Source organism: Nasonia vitripennis, assembly GCF_009193385.2.
Source record: "Nasonia vitripennis strain AsymCx chromosome 5 unlocalized genomic scaffold, Nvit_psr_1.1 chr5_random0004, whole genome shotgun sequence".
Lineage (NCBI taxonomy): Eukaryota > Metazoa > Arthropoda > Insecta > Hymenoptera > Pteromalidae > Nasonia > Nasonia vitripennis.
In genome coordinates, this window is record NW_022279655.1 from 1277730 (window position 1) to 1300413 (window position 22684).

Sequence of the window (22684 nt, forward strand, 5' to 3'; positions counted from 1 at the left end):
GATTAAAGTAAGCAGACCATCTTGAAAGCGGTGTATACCGAACGTAAAGTATGAATGATATGCAAAGACGAAATATATAGGGGCTACTGCACTGATTGTCCATATAGGCACCATAATAAGCTGCATTTTGTGTACACAACTTTTATCAAATCATTCAATTACTTATTTGAATGCGTTCGGAATTTTTTGTGACTTTTTACGTTTGTACCGTAACTTATTAAGTACATTTGAAAGGTGTACTCCCAGCACGACGACTATAGCAGATTTCTCATTCTTTTGATAGCTATCGCACTAGTCTATATTATTTTTATTATTGTTAATTATTTATATTTATACATTATCTTTATAAATGAGAAATGCGTAGAAATTTATATAATGCAATATTTTCCAATACAAGTAACAAAACAGATAATAAGTGTTTTCTTATGATTTGTCGAAATCAAATGCAAACTAAAACTCATTTAATAGTCTTTTCATATTAATTCTATATAATCCAGAACACCTATGAATGAAAAAAGGCATTATCGACAAGCACAACTATTAAAGAAACATAATGTTATATTATAATCATAAAAGATTAAAATTAAAGTGAAAGAAATTAGGAATATTAATTTCAGATTAAGTTCTTGGCAAGTAAACACATATAGGTGTACGTAGACACATGTGAACGCACACATGCGCGCTCAGGCAGAGACGGTAGAAAAGAAAAATAGTTCTTTATGAGCAAAGTGTACGTAATAAATAGCATTGATAGAAGAACGGTCCTGTCAAAGAATACAGATGACCCTCTGATCTGATTCTTCCCCAGCATTGATACATATCTATACGCATACACGCCTACTACATCGACATATAACTACTTATGTACCATACACACACGCTGTGCATCGATCCAGTACCTATGAGAAGAAATGACGCAAACAGCCCCGGGCTGTACCGCTAGGTGGTGTAGAAGTTTCCGTTTCATTCCCCACGGACGGACAAGCAACCCTTATCCTCGGCGGGTAAAACAGAGTGCTCGTTAAAGTAACCCCGCTGTGGCGCAGCTGGATGATATAGGGGTGGTAATATCAATCGACCACCTCTGGAGTGCCCTGTAATTCCTCATAACGACTGCTGATACTTGTAATTTTCTCGCGAGAATGCTCAAGTCTTTATCTAATCATTATTCAAGATTAAACTGGATTGCCACATTTATAATGGTAAAGTTCGACTGTTTTACAGGAAAAAGTACCCTCAATTCATTCGAAGTTTGAGTAACTTCATATCTTAATATTTCAATGTCTGAATTTCTTTTTGAAAAATGCATTTATGCTACTTGTATGCAATGAGTCAAAGATTTCTTAATACATCACACATCGATGTATCTGTGATTCAATTTTGCCCTCCTAACCAACTATTACATAAATATAATCAAGTGCATACGGATCAATATTATATAAATAATGTAACAACATTTTTATTTATCTTACGACGTTGATATCAAATAGTTTGACTCTACAAAATGTCGTCAATCTAAATTTTTACGATGCCTACACAATAGCGATACTGCATATATATGCGGAATTCTACGGGAAAAATGCCATTTTCTGGTTGGAGAAACCGAAAAAAACAAATGTTGGGGCATGCGCCCGCAACTTTTTTTTCTTATTGTACATGTTTAGAACCATGCAAAACAACGTTCCAACATCGAAAAAGTGCCTTGTGACACTGTTTTCCAGACCCTTCAAATTCCTCGAAAAATAGCTATTGTTCAAGGGCATGCACCTAATGCATAAGGGCACAAACAGAAAATGTATTACGGTAGAGTGAGAGAACGGAAAGAGAGCTTGAATTTAAAAAAAAATGCGTTAAAATGCTGTTAGTTAAAAATGCGGAAAAATCATGAAAATTGCAGGATTTTTCGATTTTGCACATTTTTAATTGTGCGTAACTTTTGACCAAATCAAGCATTTTTAACGCTTTTTTTTAAATTCAAGCTCTTTTTCCGATCTTTCATCCTACCAATACACATTTTTTGTTTGTGCCCTCATGCATTAGGTGCGTGTCGTTGAACGATGGCTATTTTTTGACGAATTTGAAGGGCCTAGAAAACAGTGTCACAAGGCACTTTTTCGATTTTGGAACGTGGTTTTGCATGGTTCTAATCATGTACAATAAGAATATAAAAGTTGCGGAAGTGTGCCTTAACATTTGTTTTTTTCGGTTTCTCCAACCAAAAAATGGCATTTTTCCCATAGAATTCCCCATATACTTATCTAAAAGATACAAAGTAGAACGCAAAGTCTGGAACCAATGTTATCTCTAATGAAACAACATTCAGCTTTCAAATGACTATTTTTAAAAAATCTCCCTAAAAAAAAACTTTTTTCAAAAGTAAAAACCTTAGCAAGAAAAAGACTAATAAAACTAGTGAAATCTATAAATATAAAAATATCAAGTAAATTTTTTTTTTTTTGCTATACGCATTTAGATATTTTTTGGGGAAGCCGATTTCAACTTTAATTTTATCTTAGCGCGTATAGCAAAAAAAAACATTTACTTGACATTTTTATATTTATAGGCTTTTACTACTTTTATTAGTCTTTTTCTTGCCAAGGTTTTCAATTTTGAAAATGTTTTTTTAGGGAGATTTCGCATCTTTTACAAATCATATTCTCCTTGTAATCTTGATCTATTCGATAGACAACAAGCTTTAGACTATTGCTATTACTATTGCTATTTCAATTGCTTTAGACATTGATCCTATCGCGCATATAATCGTATAGCATTATCATATGTACACAATATATAATACTAGTCAACTAAGCAGGGCGCGCTACGCACGCATAGGCATTGACTAAAAATTACATTTTTTGAATCGCTCTGAAGTTGGCTCTAAGCTTCAATTCGATAGTAATCGCTATCTTCCTTTTATATTTAGAGAATTAGAGAACACAATCGTGTGTTACCGAGTAGCAGACCGAGTTTCGGTAAAGTAGATATAACTTCTGTAACCACTGGCATATAATACATCTCACCGGAAGTTACGTGACCGGAGGAGATAAAATATCGGGAGAAGAAACTCTGACGAAAAGAAATTTACAGAGCAATTTTCAACTTGCAATATTAAGTTAAAAACGTAATATTTTCGGACGAATCCTTTTAAAAATGAAAGATTACCCTGTTGAAAAAATGACGTCATTAAATGACGTGATCAGATGTGTCACAAATTACAACGAAAAATAACGTTATTTTATAACGCCATTTTCTGAATATTTTATTGTATGAAAATTACATATTTGTGTAGTATTCAAAAGTCCTAAATATTTAAAAATTGATAAAAAATTGGTGACCCTACAGGTGCTACCATCCGGATGATAGTACGGAAAATGGGGGCTAATGCCCAACAAATTAATAATTTTTAATAATTTTAATAAACAACAAATAATTAAATAACAAAATTTTCCAGGCATATGTCATTTTCATACAATCAAAATATTCAGAAAATAACGTTATTTTTTGTTCCGATTTGTGACTCGTCCAATGACATCATTTAAGTCCAATGACGTCATTTATTTCAACAGAGTAGATTAATATTGTATATTTCAAATCAATACCAACAGATTGCGCATACGCGCAAAACTGATGATATAATGCAGTCGAGATTTTTGTTGGAGTTTAGAAAACCCAATTTCAAAGTATACAGGGTTGCCCTGTCCCGAAGCGGACTTGGTCCTTTTTCTTGCCAGTGCAGCGCTATCGCGCCCCTTGATTCTACAAAACCACATTCATTGCTCATGAAGCTCATTCGTTATTTCGTTAATTAATGTTGTTAATTTGTTCCTAAAAATGTAATAGTGAAATTGTCGACATTATCAAAAAGAGGTTACACTGACAAAAATGTATTCTTTTGCTTAGCAGATGTCGTCTCAAATATGGACCAAGAAGAAATCCACTCGATATTAAACGATTCTTCCATCACCATAAGAAGATTTTATTTGTATTTAGAATAATCAGAAGTTAGATTATAATAGAATCTTATTGGTTATGGAAGAATCGTTTCGTACTAATAGTAGATTTCTTCTTGGTTCATATTCGTGACAACATCCGCTAATTACAAAAATACATTTTTGTGAGTATAGAAATCCATACTGAGGTGTTTGGAGTTCGACTTACGAGTTTTTTAAAAATTTCCGTGTTAATAAATGTGTGTGTGTGTGTGTCGCAATATAAAAGTATATTTATTATTGGATTTCGATATTCAGGATCACATAAAAATAACAATAATAACGTTATTAAAATTAACTGAACTTTATTATAATACCTATATTCAATATAAGAAGCAGGATCCAATTTTAATGCATGACAAGTGCTTTCTAACCCGACAACATGCAGATACTTGCAATTTATATTACTAAAATGTACAATAAAATTTCCAAGTACGCATTTTAATCTTGTATTTACTCTCAAATTTACTCTCCCAGCAACTAGATCTACACTAAAGCTAAATATGCGAACGTCTCTTTCATTAAATAATCTTGTAAACAATAATGTATGTACGTATATACAGATATGCCTTATTATTATGCATCCTCGCGTCGCAACAGCTTATATCTTGGAAATTATTTTGTTCAGAATTTTCGAATGGGCCTTCATTTAAAAGCACGTATATATTCATGTAGATTCCGTATGTGAACTTTGTAAAAACATTATCTATTTCCAAGCTGTGCCCTGAATGCCTGAGATGACCATTATACTTTTTTTACAAATGTACATATGTCTGGATTCACACAAGCCAATCCAGATATGAGCAAAATACATCAATCATCATTATAATCTCAATAAATCTGCTGTTATAATTGCTGAAGAATGAAAATTCGAGTATCGAGTTATTACATATGCTAAAGTGTCGGTGTAAGGTTTATCTATGTAATTATCCATTGAGATTTCGAATAACCTAATTACTGGATGAAGTAAAGTGAGTTCAGTGCGGACAGATTGTGCTGTGCGTCGAATCTAAAATTTGCATAAACGACGATGCTCTCAGCTGACCACTTCAGTTCCCCCAAATCTGAATTCTCAATTGCTGCATACAGCCATATATGGATGAGCAATAAAAGCAGTGAAACTCTCGATAATATTGCGCGTCAGTTTCGTTCTTACAAAATAGCAGATACGCTCGGCGGCCTTATAGCGTTTTGACAATGCGTTAACTATGCGTGTACTCGCGCAGGGTAACAAGGTGACGTTCTGCTTGAACGACTGCATGAGTAAGCTAATTATCGGTTGCTCAATTAGTAAGGCGTTAATCACACGATGGCGCAATCTTTCAAGTGTGCATCGTTTGTTTGCAGAATTTATTGCTTGACTGGGCGAGCTTGACGCGTTGTGCGCGCGCTCTCTCAGGTTAATTGAAAAACAGTGAAACAATGTGCCCCAACTCATTTGCATAACATTTGCGAAACGAATCTCGCAGCTGGACACATCGTTTTCCCAGGCTTATAATGCATCATATATAGCGATGAAAAGGTGATTCCGAGACACACTCATAGCTGATACGTATATATTACCCCGAGGACGGACGTAATTAACGCACGCGAGCTGGTCTCTCGATCGTTTCGTTGGCCCACTCTCGCCGCCTGTTTTCCTTTGGAAAATTATACCCCGCGCGAGCAGCCATACCTGCGTACCGCTGGTCTTGGGGGGAGAGGGGGGGGGAAGAAAAAATACGGCTCTGCGGAGACAGTGTCGCGAGTAGCAAGCAAGCGCGCGCGGCCAGGATCTGACTCGTATTTTTTCAGAAAATATTCGAGCTCCATCCCTTGCCCTATCTCTCGCGTCTATCCCTCTCCGCGGCGTATGTACATTTACACACAAACACGTAGAGAGAGAGAGAGAGAGAGAGAGAGAGAGAGAGAGAGCCGCTAGCGTTGATACATGCACGTAGTTATATAAGCTAGCGTATATGCGGACTCGCAGAGGTGAGTGCACGCGCGGGGGCGCGTTTCTCCGACGTCTTTTTTCGCTCGTCACGTGGCCTCGTTTTTCCCGACGGCCGCCGCCGCCGTAAGAGCTGCTAGAAAGAATGGAAAAACAATATTTTGACGTTTCACCGGGAGATTCTACCCACCCGCTTCCCCTCCCGGGCTCACGGCCTCTCTTCATCTCCCCCTTTCTCTGCTATTCTCGCACATATTCGGTAGTGGAAAGAATGCTCTGTGCGCGAGAGTTGATCGAGTCTCATTGGAAGCATCGAAAGTACGACAAGCAAGATCTCTGATAAGATCGCCTCGGGGAGAGTATCGCACTGCACGTCGGGCATAATACAGTCGTCGGCTGACGGCGAAAACGGGTTAGAAGGTAAGCCGCAGAAAAGTTACGGCGGCCTCGAAAGGGCATCTCCTTTAACAGTGTTTTCGAGCGGATCCTCTTTAAGGGATGGGCCTCTATTTAGGCTGGTCGAGAGACGGACGGCAATATTCGAACGCCCCCGATGTCTGGATTCTCTCTCTGTCTCTCTGTCTCTGTCTCTCTCTCTCTCTCTCTCTCTCTCTCTCTCTCTCTCTCTCTCTCTCTCTCTCTCTCTCTCTCTCTCTCTCTCAACACAAAGTCAAGTCGCGCGCGTCCTAGTCAGCGACCTCCAGCAGACCTCTAGTCGACATCGCGTTCAGCGCTCTCACCCACTCTCTTTACGCCACAGCCCAAAGAGGCCGAGAGAGGGAAAGCAAGAGGCTGCGTGCGTTGTACGCGGTCGCCCCCGCCGAGGCACGGGGGGCGAGAGGCTTATCGATTAAAAAATGTCTGCCCTTCAAGACGGCCTAGGTCACGACCCGTCCCGCGTCCGTCGCACACACACACACACACACACACACTCTGCACACTCTGCACGCACAGCTTGAAGCTTCGCCGCCCCAAAAACCCATACGCACATCCTCCGTGTATATGTGCAAATCCAGAAAAAACCGTACACTTCAGTGGGCCTGAGTGAACAAATTTGAAATTTGGGGCACACCTACTCGACCAATTTTTTTTTTCATTCTTTAGGTCATATAGAACCCGAAAAACCTTGGGTTCCCAAGATTAAAAAATACCTATTTTTTTGCCAGGCAGTTTAAATTCTCTTATGGGAATTTAACACGGGAAAATTATCGAAAATCAGGAAAATGCCACTTTTTGTCTGGAGGCGCAATTTAAAAATGTGTTTTAATAGAATCGAAGTAATAGAAAAAAGAAGTAATTTGATGACTGGTTGGTTAAAAATGGTTGCCTAAGTCAAAAGTTGTCTAGGCTTGAAAATGAGAAAAAATCACCAATTTCTCGATTTTTTGTGTTTGCCGAAAGTGGTCGGGTAGGTGTGCTCCCAAATTTCAAATTTGTTCACTCAGACCACCTGAAGTGTCCGGTTTTTTTCTGGGTTTGCATATATATACAATATTATACTCTCAGCGGCTTATCATTATAACCTCGATGCTGCAGATGGGCCTCTTAGAAGATCCAGCTGGCCTGCAGATGCAGCTGCGCTCATTGATATTCGGCAAAGTGCCTCCGCGAATTTTTCGCCTTCGGGTCAGAGTCTAAAGGTTACACAGTCCGCGATGCGCGTACAACTTTATGATCCATCTCGTTTCTTAAAAAAATAATAATAAGAAGAAGAAGAAGAACGAGAGACGCAAACATCTCGTCGCGGATTGACTTACACGCGATTTCCAGTTAAATTCTCTCTGAGCATCTTCGACTCCGAACGAAATTCGCTGTTCTATGCTAGCTAGGTACACTGCACGCGATAACTCGAGAGGAAAGCTAAGCTAAACGCACGCATTGGGTGCGAGCCTGAAACGAATATTCAATGTGAACTATTGACCATTTTCTTTAAAATATTTTAGCGGGCCTTATTCATATTTTTTTGCCCGCCGATCTGAAAAAAGTTACTTTAGTCCCGCTTAATAGGTCAGAAAAACGCGAAAATCGTGTTTATGTAACACGCGAACGATTTTTGCGTTTTTCGTACCTATTAATAGGGACTAAAGTAACTTTTTTCAGATCGGCGGGCAAAAAAGTTATTTTAGCGGGCAATAAAAACCTTTATTGCCCGCATATACAAACAGCGGGAAATAATGGCCTTTATTGCCCGCTAAAAAGTCTTTATTGCCCGCAAAATTTTTATTTGTAATTTTAAAAAAAAGTTGATTTTGATAAATTTGCATTATTTATTTATTTTATATAATGTTTGAACAAGACAAGAGCATGGTTGCCGTGTCAAAAAATAGTCACATCAGTCTCTCTTAACACGTACGAAAAAAAGCGAAAATACGTCCGCGCGTTACATAAAATATGGTGTGCACCAAGGGCTAAGTGGGCTTTTTGGCCTCGTGGATTTTGCAGTATTCGTCTGCGGCTCGTAAACGCCCTCACCTTCGGCTCGGGCTAACTCGCCTTGACTTGTACTGCAAAATCCACACTCGGCCTAAAAAAGCCCAATTTGCGCCCTTGGTACACAATATACTATTGTGTTACAAAAGTAATGTTACATAGTCTCGCATATTGCATGATATCACTATTATTACACATTGAATAATGCTACACAATGAATTGAAGCGCTCAGTCTAAAAAACATTTGGTTAATATGTTTGTAGATTATACATGCAGTTAAAATATCACAATGCGAGATACAAAAGTATATCACAGTTCGTCAGCTATAAGCACATATTTGACAATGAGTACTCATTTTAGTCTAAAATTAAGAATTGATATTTTAGAGCCTTTTTGAATGTCGAGAGAGAAGGCTTGAACCTTATGTCAGATGGCAAGGAATGCCATAGTCGAGCACCATGGACTTTTGAGGTCCCCACTGACAGACTATAGCCGGGCGATCAAGCAGTTGCTTTTCAAATAATTCAAATAAATATGACGGGGCGCGAAAATTTAAAACTTTGAAGAATAAGACGGCCGCGAAATATGAACGTCTGGTATTTGTATGCGCATCCAACCTAACCGCCTCCGGTAAGGATTCATATGAGCATCCCATCTTAATCCAAAAATATACCTGCTGGTACAAGTATTTTGCAACCTTTGCAGTCTGGTCCTCTGTTCGTTCGGAGCGTCTAAAAGTATTACGTCACATTGGTCCAAAAGACGAAACAGACAAGCGCCTGAATATGTATGTGTGTGTGTGTAAATTCGGCAGGGGGGGTCGGTTGTGTATATATACCTGTATAGTAGAAAGATATATGAGTCATTCTACGAAAACTCGGACACTTTCTCTTCGATATGGGAAAAATTGCCACAAAAGCCAAAAGTTTCACTTTCTTGTCGGATTTTTGCATTTTCGACGATTTTGACTCTATTTTTAATTGCTTGCACCTTTCGATAGGGGCGGTCATTTTCAGCGATTTTTTTTTTTTCAAATTCAAGATCTCGGGCTTGGTGACAAAGGCTATTTTTTGGCAATTATTAATGGGCCCGTAACTTTTTGACATAGGGTTTGGAGGTGCTACCCATGTTTTTTACATATTGTATACCCAATCGCATGTAAAAAAACTTGATCTGGTGCACGTTTTTAACACGCAACACGTTCGTGTGCTCTCAAAATTGCAAGAGATTTTTCGACAGGAAAGTGTCCGACTTTTCGTAGAATGACTCATATGTGCAAATCCACGACCGACAGTACACAACTTGGGTGTTGGAAGTTGCAAATTTCAAATTGAGGGCACGCCTACCAGACCAACTTTTCTGGTTCTTTGGGCCATCTGGAATGAGAGAATGCGCGCGTGCATCGCCGATCGCTTGCCAAACTTTTTTGCGGGACAGTTGAATTTCTCTTATGGGCATTTAACACGGGGATAATTAACGAAAACCAGAAAATTTCCACTTTTTGTCTGGAGGCGCAATCCAAAAATGTGTTTTAATGGAATCAAAGTACTTAAAAAATGAATTAATTTGAGGGCTGGTGGATTAAAAATGATTGCCTAGGTTAAAGGTTGTCTAGGCTTGAAAATGTCAAAAAATGAACAGGTTTTCGATTTTTTACGAAAATCAGCGATTCTTCTTATTTATATATATATATATATATATATCGATTTCACGATCAGCTATATATATGCCTATCAATTATGTCCGTTTTTTGGCCGTTTTCATCGTCACACACACACACACGCACATATATATATATATATATATATATATATATATATATATGTGTGTGTGTGTGTGTATATATAAAGCTTGCGCGAAGCGCAAGCATCAGGCAATATCGAGGGGAGCGTCAGCGGTCGTGCCTTACACGCAAAACGCGAAGCGATGCGATGCAAGGCGGCAAGTCACCGTGGCCGTAAGGCCGCGTATGGCGCGCTAGTTAATAGTCGTTTGTGTAACGTAATTTTGGCTTTATTAGGTATTAGAATGTATTGTATCAGTTCAGCATACAAATATATTATCATAAAATGTTTCAAAAATCCGTTATATATATATATATATATATATATATTGGTTGTTTTTTTATCGTTTTTGATGCTAATTACTGCATTTATAAATCTAATCGCTTTTAATCTCTTATAATCATATTTAATATTCATGTTATTCATTATCATTTTGCATAATTGCAATGGATCTTTATTTTTGGTATAAAATTTGATCGTATCTAAACGTTTTCAATCTGTCGCTATGCTTTTTATATTGTCTGAAATTTGTTGGATCGTGATGTAGTGTTATCGTTTCTAATCTAGATTAATTTAATGGTACTTAAGATATAATATTAGTAGAAGATTTTAATACTTTTTAATTGTTTATTGTTCCATACAATAAAAATGTTGTGGAAAGAGTTCCCAGAGTCGGCGATTTTTTCGCGGGAAGAGTGGTCGGGTAGGTGTGCTCCTAAATTTCAAATATGTTCACTTAGACCCCCTGAAGTGTCCGGTTTTTTCTGGATTTGCACATATACGCGAGGCGGCTATAGGTTACGAGCGTCGACGCGCTGTGTGCGAAAAGAGGGCTCGGGGAGCGGGGGCGGCTTTTCGCGGAGACGGCAAGATCGAGCAGGACGGCCGACGGGGGATAATCGATAGACACGACTAGACGCCGCCTCAGACGACCCTTTAGCCTAACTTGGCTTAGCGATTCCTCCGGCATTTCTCGCTTTCACGCGAGCAGTGATCAATGAATCGCTCGGCCGCTGCGCGGCGTAATGTGCGCTACTTTTCCATTGACTTTGCGTTCAGGTGCAGCGCGCGCATTGCTCGCTTGTTTGCTTGAGACTCGAGTTCTCGGCTCGAGCGAGTCGAGGAGAGGCCGAGAGATGTATTGTGAAAACAAGAGTAAATCAGAGAAATAGGATAGGAAAGCAAAAAGTAGAAAGGGCCGCGGAGTCTCGTGAAATTTCAAAACGCTGTTACATCGCGGGCACAAAAGAAAGCCGCAATCTCTTAAAGCCCCGCGCGAGTTCCGCACTGTCGGTTCGATAGAAAAAGTACACATCGCGAAAAGAAATAGGAGAAAAGGAGCAGGGGCTGCGCTGGGCGGCAGCGGGGGTTGCAGCGCCCGGGGGGAGGAGGAGGAGGAAGAGTAGGTGGGAGAGCGGCGGCGCTGCCCGCGTTGGAAGGGAGGCATGCACGGCAGAAGCAATAACCAATGGGGACGAACTGGGCCACCTAAGAAAAATCTTCAAGGGGGGTAGAAAAGAATGGAAAAGTTACTAGCTCGCGCCTGTGCCCGCTCGTACGTGCACCCATCTATCTTTCCCTTCCCGCGGCTCTCTCGCGTCTCGCTGGCGCACTTTTCCTCCGGCGCGCGACGCCTCCAGCGCTTTTCCCGCTTTTTGTGCGAGCTCGTGTTTTCGTACGCTCGGAAAATCGAAGCCGGCCGCGCGCCAACTCTATCAACTGCGCTGCACGCCGCCTCTCGCGTTCCATCCGTACTTATAGCTGATATGCGCACGACGATCTGGGGGCCGCGAAATCCGGAACGAGAAATGCCCCGGCGCTGCCCGGCTTGTGCCTTTGTGCCTCGAAAGGGGTGGCACGGCGCGCCGGAGAGGAGAGTTGGCAACTGGCAAGGGCGCGAGCGAAGAGTCAAGGCTAATGGACGAGCGAATCGGGGGAAAGTCTCTCGGAAAGTTAGTTAGGTCGCGGAGCCGAGGGAGCCCCTAATCTGCATAGCCGAGCTTGCGCGCGCCGCCTTGGCCTCCTTCGCGCCCGCGTCTCATCCGCTGCCTCGGCCTCGGCGGCCTCTCACTCAGCCTCGGGCTCAACAAGTGGTTCCTCAGCTCGGCAGCCGGCTCGGCGCTTCTCGAGTAGGAAGGCGCAGAGGCATTTCGTGCGTGTATCACCGAGAGCTACGCACACGCGGAGGAAGGAGCAGCGCACAAGAGCGCGCCTCTTCCGGCCGTGCGCATGCGAGAATGGCGCACGGCCACTCGATGGGCCCAGCGGATCTGCATGTGAATGAGCTGCGCAGGCTCCTCGATCGGGGATCGGCGCCGCTTCACGCGGCGGCTGATTCCGAGTCACGTTCCAGCGAGCCATTGTCCCGTGGCCGAGATCCGTTGGCCCGCGGATGCCAGCGGTGCAGAAGACGGAGCGCGGAGTATGAGAGAGAGAGAGAGAGAAAGAGAGGGAGCTGCGCAGCGCGCTCGCGTCCCACGGCGCTTTCCCTCGCTTTGCCCCGCTGGCGGGCCGATCGCGAATCCGCGAGCCGCGCGCAGGCTGCACTGCGCAGCTGCCGTTCCCGTCTTCCGTCTCGGTTCCGCGGAGCGCCGCCATCCCCCGTTCGACTCGAAGGCCTCCCGATCTACCCCTATCTCTCGGCGGGTGCAGACCGCCCCCCCCCCCCCCCCGGCCAGCTCGCCCCTCCCGCCGCGCGCTCTTATTATTTCCATTTCTCCGATTCGGAGCGCGGCGTGCTATACCCGTGTGCGTCTTCCCTCTCGCTCTCTCGGCCGCTCGCAGCCACCCCCCGGCTGGCGCACTCTCCTCCTTCGCCTTCGCCTTCGCCTTCGCCTTCGCCTTCGCCGTCTTCTTGGGGGCGCCTCCAGTCTCCTTGGCTCTTTTTTCCTCGAGCGGCAGCCGTCTCGCTCGCTCCGCCGGCGCGCCAGCCGAGAAGCGAAAAGGACAGAGCGACGGGCGCAAGGAGAAAGGAAAAAGGAAGCGAGGAGCGCGACGGCGGTGGTGGCGGCGGCAGCGACGCCGACGCCGACGCCGTCGGAGACGACGAAGGCCGCGGCGAAGCGTGCGCGCCTTTCCTTGGCTGCAGAAAAGAGAGCGAGGGAGACAGACAGTGCCGCCGGCGGCTTCCGCTTCCTTATGCTCCGCCGCGGACTGCATCAACCAGTCGCGCGGTTCGCCCGGTCGCGCTCATATAGCAGGCGCAACGGCGAGGCGAGTCTGCCGCGGCCGAGCGGCTCTCTCTCTCTCTCCGCTGGCTTCGCGTCGCGACATGAACGGCCAGAGGAGCGTCGGCGCATCTACCAGGACAACTGCGACGAGGAAAAATCGAGCATCGACTCTCGAGCGGCGGCACAGTAGCGAGTAGCGGGATCAGCAGCGGCAGCGCGGCGGCGACCCACCTCGAAAGCAGGAGCGCTCCTCGGCAGCACCGCTGAGCGGCAAGCAGCGCAGCGCAGCGAGCGATCGGTCGGCGGCTGCGAGCTCGGCCGGACGTCCGGCCGAGCGCGCCGCGCGAGAGAGCGACATGAGTAGCCCTGGCTGCGGCAGAGGCAGCGGGAGAAGAGGAGCTGCCAGCGTCGGGCTCGCGCTGGCCCTGGCTGCGGCTCCGCTGATCGCCTGCTGGAGGCCTCGCTGATGGCCGCGAGAGGATGGAGCGACTGGAGCCAAGTGCCGGGCCTAGCCTACCGGCGTCCTCGCGACGTGCAACCAAAGTTCCTATTTTTCACCAGACCTAGAGTTTAAGCGAGTGCGGCGGCGGCGGCGGCGGCGGCGGGGGCTGCTGCGCCGCGCTAGCGGGACACCTCGTGGCCGGCTCGCTCTCCCGCGCTCCAATTAGCCGGCCAGTTAGAGGCGGGCCTGCCTAATCAGCTGCGAGCCCTCGAAAGTTCCTATAATTTACACTGACGACGAGCGAACGCTCTCTAATCGCTCCCCCCATCCCCCCTCTCTCTATAACAGTCTCTCTGATCCGACGTTGGATTTGTCGCGACTTGGGCCCGAAGCGTACACAGAATAAATACAAGTATGCACACACGCACACGCACGCACGCACGCACGCACACGGGCTGAGAGAGACCGATAACATATTAGAGAGAGAGAGAGAGAGAGAGAGAGAGAGAGAGAGAGAGAGAGAGAGAGAGAGAGAGACAAGCGAATTAAACTGCAGTCGCAAAGTGGAGAGTGCGCAACAATCATCCAAAGTGATAACACGTAGTACTAGTGCGGATTAATAATAGTGAGTAAGAGCAGCGCGACGCGACGAGCGGGAGGTTACATGAGCCACTGTGTCTTAGGGTCGAGCAACGTCCGGCAATAAGGCGATGAGCGCACGAATAACAAGTTCGAATAATAATAAAGTGTACGACAGTTCCTGATTCCGGGGCCCCGGCCCCAAAGTTCGTCCAAGTGCTTCTATTAATCTATAGTCGATAGTACCCAGTACGAGTTGCATAATTGTATAAGCATAATTGTAAGGAGGGATAGGAGTAGGATGTCGAGCGTGAGCGTCGTGTCGAATTCTTCGGTGGAGGTGGAGAGCAGCGGCGACTCGTCGAACGAGGAGCAGCCGCAGCAGCAGCTGGAGCAGGCCTCGAAGGAAGAGCGCAAGTTCGTCCTGCCGAACGAGCTTTACAAGAGCCTGCTGGCGAGCGCGGTCCTCGGCAAGACCGTCCTCAACCGCAACCTCAGCTTCAAGGGCAACCTCAGCGCCATCGACTCGGCCCTGAAGGAGCTCAAGGACATCAAGGGCCTGAGCGTCAGTAGCGTGCCGGCCTTCCCGCGCAACCTGGCCCAGCTGCGGCTGACCGAGGAGCAGGACGAGGTTAGTCGAGCCGCGTTAGCTCCCCGCTCGCCTCTCGCTTACAATGCAACAAGTGCGAGGGCTTCATTACGCCGCGCGCCGCGCGCACCGGCGCGAGTATATTGAAATTCCACGGGCGGACCGTGAAATAGTGACGCGAGCGCGCAACGCCCAGCTAACGTCTAAATCTCCGCGAGTACTAATTAAATCCTACGCCGGCTAATTAATTAGCCGATGCCCGCGAAGCCGGCTGCGCCATATTAGGCTGCAGCTTTCCCCCCATTTTGCTCCCTTTCGGCCGGCCCGCGGCGCGCGCTTTTGCTCCCGTCTTCCCGCGCGTCCTCCATACCCTGTCGCCAGAGGAGGATCAATACTGCGGAAAAATGCATCGATCAATTTCTCCCCGCGTCTCTCGCATTATTACAGATGCAGCCGAGTTGGTCCATCGACGGATTTCAGAGTACAAAAAAACCTGCGCTCTCGCGCTGTTCGATCGGAACTTGAATTTTCAAGTTGACTGAAGAGCGCGTACGATTCTGATTGCAGAAGGCGTCTTTCGCATGGTCCGAGGGCGGCGAGGAGGGCGGAGGGGGCGGCGGCGGCGGTCCCGGTGCTGGTGGCGGCGGCAGCGGTGCCAGCGGCGGGCCGAGCAGCGGGACGAGCAGCGGTGCCGCGGCGGCTGCTGCTGCTGCGGCGGCCGCGGCGGCCGGCACCGGGACCGGCGGACTGGCCCACTGGGTCAGCGTGATGGCCGAGCACATCCACAACCCGCACTCGGCGAGCGCCGTCTCCGGCGTTCACCACCAGCAGCAGTCCTCCCCGCAAGCTCCCTACCCCTGGAACAACGGACTCTCCGCGGGCGACGTGAGTCTCTTTTACACTGACATATCGGCTCCTATCTCGCTTGCTTGCTTGCCTGCCTGCCTGCCTGCCTGCCTGCTTACGCTTATAGGTGCGCACTCTTTGTAACCTGCTGCCACTGCACGCTGCTTTACATGCAAAAAAAATAATATCGAGCACTCTTTTATCGTTATTTTTGAGCGCGCGAGCGCGCGTTATTCACGCTTCATCTTGCGCTTTGCGGCTCGGCAGTTCACGCTTCACTCTTCAGCAATGCGAGAGCGCATAAAGAGCCCCCGCTCGCTATAAATACATCATCATTACAACGAATTAGCTCTTTACAAGTTGGCCTGCGAAAAGGCTCGAATCTAAATTTCATCAAAGTCTGATAGGCTTCAGTAATATTCACGGCCGATCGCCTCCCATCGGCTTGCGCAGAATTCAGCTTTTTTCGCGGGCTCGGCTCGGCAAAAACCGGCCGATTGCCCTCGCTCTCGCCGTCGATGATAAATTTAACTCGAGTGCGCGCATAGGCGATAACTTGTTCTTGTTACAACTCGCGTCGCAAAAAGCCAGCGGCTGTTGGAAAAAGCTCGCCGTACACGACGGGCGGGGAGTCGGTCGAACAAAGCTCGAATAAAAGGAGCGGATAGAGTACACGCACGTAAGCGCGCGCACACGCAAGACGCGCGGAAGACTGTGCAAGGGCAACGGCAACGGCCCGCCGCCGTCGCCGGGAGTGAAATAGCCCGGATACCCCGGTGCGCCGTACTGGACCGTTATGCGTCAGGGCGACGAGGCCTTTTTGCATCTCGCGCTCGCTGAGACAAAACGGGTTGTCACGACTACCCCCTGTTTGGATTCTGCCTTTTTTTGCCCAGGCGGTGCGCGCGACCACTGCGGCATCGCCGATGCACAAAAAACGCCCGGCGGATGGGAGGTACGCGGAAGAGAGTCGGGAAAAAAAGAAGGAAGAGCGAGCGAAAGAAAGGGCGCGAAAGGGTCGCGGAGATCTCTTTGCATACATTTCTCAGCGTCGGCGAGCCTCGATTTCACGGCACCGAACGCACGGCATAAACGACCTGAGGGACGGAGCGCGATATGGAAGTGGGGGGAGGGGGAAAAAACAAAACAAAACAAACGGAAACGGTGTAGAAAAAAAGTTTTTTTGGCCTAGCCAGCGACGGGAAATGCGCGCTGCTCATTTGAATGGATGCGCAGCGTATACGGCTACGGGCATTGAAGCATAATGCTCGATTCACCATGCCCGCTGCCGCAGCATTTTTTTTTCGAACTTTCGACCTTTTTTTCTAACGCCGCCGCTTTCCGAGCGCTATCGCGATATTCAAATGCCAGCGTGCGACGACTCACCCTTTCGCGCGCTGCACTTATACAGCTACGCGCTCGAGGTCCGTTTATTTATGAATGGCAGATGGTCGGCCCAACGTAAATTACCGCCGATATCTCGCGCGCGCAGGGCATTTCATTCCTTCGTAATTTCCGCGAGCCCGGCTTTTCTTCATACGAATCGACTGTTGTCATCGCGATTGCCATAACAACAACAGCGGCAGCCAATGAGCGCATGCGTACAGTTGTATACGTGCACGTCCGCATATGGGCCATGCGCGCCGGCTCGATAAATACGATACGAGAATAATGAGGACGCGCGCTTGTTTTCTCAACAGTCAAATTAGGTGCTCCCGGCGCAGCGTCCCTTCTTTCTCCCCTTCTCCCTGTCTGGTCCGAGGCGCGTAGCTATACCTACGTGCAGGCGCGCGCGCGAAGAAAGGAAACGCGGATGGAAATTTGAATGTGAATGGGACGACTCTCGAAATCGAGCCAGCGACGTGTAGAACCTGCAGCTCCGTTCCTTTCGAGCCGCGGCATTTTTTCGAGCTCACCTGCGGCCTACCCGCGAGCCTCAGAAACAAGGCGCTAGGACAATAAAAAATCATTTAAATAATCCGCGCGGCATGCAAATGCTCCTGAGATTCTCACGGGAGATTGCGCGGGCCTCGGCGATTCATTAACAGTCATCTCTTAGACGCGAGCACTTATTGATCGAAATCGTCGTCGCGCAAGCCCATGAAAATATTGCATCCATGTGTCATCGCATAGAGCGGGCCAAAGCCGAAATTATAAATTATTGCGTAAAAAGTTCTCCGGGCCCATAACGACGAGAATTATGAAAAAAAAAACGCGCGCGCGCAACCGAGCTCGGCAAGCCCTTCTTTGCGCTCAGCTGTTTTCGACAAAGGTCGCGCATCGCGTTCTCGCGAGCAATGCGTGCCCCCGAAAATTCATTAGCCGATGCAGCGGAACTCTGGGCGAGAGCGGTACTAGAGGGGCGGCTGCGCCCCACCGGTGGCATTGGCTTTTGGCTAGCTCGGCTAAACAATGACAAGTTTTTTGTCCTGTGCGTGGCGGACCGGTGCTGCTGCGGTGAGACGAAAATTCCGTTGCGCGATTTGCATGGGCTGCGCGGCGCGGGGCATCGGCGAGAAAAAGGGGCTCTCTGCCCGAAGCAGAAAAAAAATCGCGGAAAAAATGTTTCCTACCAGCGGAGGAGAAGGGGCTGCTGCAGGCTCCATTATTTTAATGTTCAAAGACGGCCGAGAGCGCGCGAGGAGGGGATCGTTGCGGATCTTCTCCTTTACATAATCCTCCCGAAGGGTGCAGCCGATTCCCCGATTTCTCGTCCGAGAACTCTCTCACACTCTCCGCTTCGCGTCTTCGGCAGGCAGCCAGTGAAAAGCACTCGCTCTGCATTTTTCCGCGAGTCGCGCGCGGATTCCTTTGTAGGAATTACCCTAAACGGGCCTATAAGCGTTTTAAGGGATTACGAGCAGAGGCGCGTAAGCAAGCCGAAAGGGTTGACCACCCGCTGGGCGAACAGAGATTACAACTTGAGGAGCCCACTCCAGCGTGCGTGTGGGGATGCAGACGGGATACACGCGGGCCTGTCACTTTTTCCTCGTGTCCCGCGTGTACACATAGGTACCTAGCTCCTTCCTATTACCGCCGTGCGCGACTCTCGCGGCTTTTTTTCTTTTTTTTTCTTTTTTTTCACCCGAGAGACAATGAAAAAAGCGACTTTCACGAGCTGCCGAGCCGACGCCAAGTTGATCAATTAGGTCTCGCGCTCGGCGCAGCCACCGGGCCGTCAGTTTTTTCCTCTCGCTTTTCGACGTACATGCGCCGCGCCGCGCCAATTAGCCGCCGACGAGATTCGCCTCGGCGTAAGTGCACGCGCAGACGCAGATTAGTAGCGGAGCGGAGCGCCGACGAAGATAGCCATCTCCGGAAAGTGATAACTGTCGAGCCGTGTCCGCAGGTACCGCCGGGGGAAAATCCGTGCTATCCCAATGCGTGTAATAGGCACCTCAGCAGCGCGGTATGGTCGGAAATCGGGCTGCCGCAGAGGGACCCCGCCGCGGTCGTTAGGCCGTGTCACAACATTTGGGCCCGGTCAGAGTTATGAGCCGATGCGCGAAGCAGCGACTCGTTTGTCATCAACCCTTTCCGTGAGCGCAAGTGCCGATTCGAGCGGAATAAGCCTTTTCTCTTTCGCAACCGACGACAAACTCCTCTGACTCGGCGGATCGAGCGTGTTTATTACGAATACGAGCGCAGAACTGGGTTGCGCGAGGAGAATCTCTGCCGCGCGACGAAAAAAGGTCGAGTCATCGCATTTTGCTCCGCTCGAGGAGTAGAGCTCCGGTGCGCGCGGCTGGTGAAAAAAGCCGAGTGTCCAGGAGCGAAGAAAGGCTCACAGGGCGCGCACATTAGAGAGAGAGAGAGAGAGAGAGAGAGAGAGAGAGAGAGAGAGAAAAAAACAGGACCGAGGGCAAAAGAGCGCGGATCTCGCCCCTAGCCGCAGCTTGCGGAGTTTCGGGGGGAGAGTGTCGTTCGTGTACGTGGCCGTGGCGCGGCAAAAGGGCGCGTATGCAGATGATCGGGAAAGTGGAGTACAAAGGGCCCATAGTCTCACGCTATTGTGGGCCTCAGGTAAGATAAAAGGGTGGATTCTCCCAGCGAGCCGGTGCGATGATGGCTAAAAACGGCACGGGAGAAAGCCACCTCAGGTGAGCGCGCGACCCCATGAAAGGAAAAAAGCGACGCCGCAGCCAGTGATGTCTCTTTAATTTTTATTAATGACGGGAGAATTTGAATTTTTGCATCGGTGATATGGGAACTCTCTCGCTCGGCGTGGTCGCAAAACGAACGTGACTCGTCGGATGCGCGCGTGCAGTGAAACAAAAAAAAAAGAAAAAAAAGAAAAGAAAACAACGAACGGAAACGAAATCGTCGGCGAGAGGAGGTGCGAAGACGGAGCAAGCGCATCCATCACAATTAGTCGCTTGACGCCGATCACCTGATCGATGGCTCGCTCGCGCTGCGATGCACGACCTGCCCCACGACCCTGCTCCGAGCTGCGCTCCACCAGTGTCCCACAAGGAAATTTCGCGAACGCTGCAGAATTCTGCTCTTCTCTCGCCTCTGCATCCCATTACACGTTACATTAGCGATATATTGATTTACGATACGCCGTATAATGATATCTGCAACTGCTCGATTGGGCCTCGAGTATGAAAATAGGCGCGATTCGCTTAACCTTCGCTCGCGCATTGGCAAACTCCATGCGTTAACGGCTGGCTGCGCCTCGGCTTGCTCGCACGGACTACAGAGGCCCGCCCTGCATCAATCTCATTAACGCGCAGCCCCGCACATGACCATTGCAGCCGCGGCATGCGCCGCACTAGCGCACATCGATTCATCAGCGGCGACAAGATAAAAATAACGAATCGATACTAATTATAAAAGCATCGCGGCGCCCGTTCGTGTAGCGCGAGCGGGTAAGTATTAAAGGCTCGCGCGTGGGCGATTGTTGATCGCTCGCTCCGAGCAAAAGGAGAGCGCCGAGCGAGCCTCGCAGCGGGTCGCGGAGAGCACAGTGCGGCCAGTCATTTGCGCGCGAGGCCACGTGCAGACTGCAGAGTCTGATGAGAAGCAGAGCTGCCGACAACACATCGTCATCTCACGCTCGATTCGTCGACGTCGAGCCAAGCGAGCGTGCAGGATGTATAGCTACTCGGCATCGGCGCGCCGGCAAAAAAGCCGGAGCGGAGCAGCGCTTCAGCGGCGAGTAAGCGACTCGTGCGAAAATCGCGCGGAAGTCGGCTTCGAATTCCGAGCGCGATAACGCGCGCCAAATGTAAGGGCGCCGCTGTCTTCTGCGCTCTCGCCGGGGCGATCGCAGCGGCTGCGAGTAACGCGAGCGCGCACACGGATGCGGCGAAGCCGATGGAAGGCCGGCTCGCCCTGGCTGGCGCTTCGTGGTCGTATCCGGGCCGTGCAAGATGAAAGAAGCGGACAGAGAGAGAGAGAAAGAGAGAGAGAAGGGGGGGGCAGAAAAAAGAGCAGAGCGAAACGGCCGCGGGCTCCCTCCGGTCGGTGCGCTCCACACTCGCTCGGGCAGCTCGCTGCAGCTAGTGCACAGACGGCTCCTCGCACACTCGCGCGCGCACATGCACCACCCACGGTCCATGCAGCTCCGACACGTACGCGGCGCGCAGCCCAAAAAAAGAAATATCAGGATCAATATTTGACCCGGAAAAAAGAAGGTGCGGAGCTCAGGCCAGGAAGAGCAAGAGAGAGAGAGAGAGAGAGAGAGAGAGAGAGAGAGAGAGAGAGAGAGAGAGAACGCGAATATAAGGCAGAGAGACGCGTGACGGGGAGAGCGCGCGAGCGCAAGGCAGGGAGGCGAGCGAGCAGAGAGGAAGAGCCGGAGGAAGAGGGCGGAAGAGAAAAAGGAGACAGCAATCTGCAGCGCCGCCACACGTTCTCTCGCTTGCTCGCTCGCTGGCTCCTGCATGCGCGAAAAAAGGAGCCCGGCCCGCGCAACTCCACTTTTTCGTTTTATCCTCCGCCTCCGTCCATCCCCTGACATCCCTCGAAAAAATACCCACCGGCGATCCGTCATCTCCGGGTGCGGAACGTCACGAGTGGACAGGGACTCAACGCGCGCTGCAACCTGCGGATGAATCGTTTCGTACCTGCGCGCTCGCGACGCACATGCGCCGATCATCGCTTCATTTTTACAATCTTTTTCGCCCGTCCGGTCGCCGGTCTTCGCTCCGTCGGGGGCTGTCGGGCACGCGCGCGAAAACAGAAGAGGGCCGGAGCTGGACTGCGGGCGCCGAGCAGGTGCCACTGTCCTGAGCCGCCTCGAGCCGCCGGCTCAGTAGGTGCCCGAGATTCCTTAAACGCGCTTACGCACTCGCGCACGCGGTCACCCCCTTCGCGCGCTTCTGGGATCAACGCGCGCGGACAGGCTTTTTCCGCCGCTTTTTTCTGTGACTCTCGCCTGTTTCACTTTTACGCGTTTTTATGCTCCCACGCCCAGCGGGAAAAAAATCTTCTAGCCGTCGACGGAGCGACGATGTCCATTATCCAATCTAAAGAAGACAAAACGACGACTAACGAGATTTCAAGTAGGTCAGAGGGAAAAACTAAAGTTATCCGGCGCGCGGAAAGGAGAAAAAGTGGCGAGCGAGAGTGCCGCGTATTTAGGCTGCGCGTCTTCGTTATTAAGAGCTTGTCGCGCGACTCTTGACGCGGCTCTTTCACTCGAAGCTCCCGGCCACTCGAGGCGACGTGCGTGCGGACGTGCTCGATAGATCCCCCTAGGGCCTGTCGATGATCTCATTTCGTCGGAAGCAGTAGCCGTTCGTGAGACTCCTCCGAGTGCCTCATCTCCCTCTCGGAGCCGTGAATGCGAAAAAAGGAAGGCGCGCATCCGAACGTTGTCACATCGACGCGCGCCGTATCGTCCATCGTCGTATACTACTTATATAGTCCTCCTCGGCTGCAGACAAGAGAAGAGATCGCGCGGCCAACCCTCTCC

At 48.8% G+C, this 22684-nt stretch overlaps 1 protein-coding gene across 2 annotated transcripts in view; it reads left to right on the forward strand.

The window, feature by feature from the left end:
• The first annotated feature begins 13299 nt into the window (after positions 1-13299).
• Positions 13300-22684, forward strand: part of LOC100678062 (zinc finger protein rotund) — a 68421-nt gene continuing 59036 nt past the window's right edge. The window contains exons 1-2 of one of the 2 annotated variants that reach the window (XM_031933011.1): positions 13300-14958; positions 15484-15801. In XM_031933011.1, coding sequence (XP_031788871.1) covers positions 14629-14958; positions 15484-15801 — 648 coding nt within the window. In that variant the 5' untranslated portion in view covers positions 13300-14628. Of the gene's footprint in view, positions 14959-15483; positions 15802-22684 lie in introns of those variants that run through there. The other variant, XM_016987408.2, reaches the window with a different exon arrangement.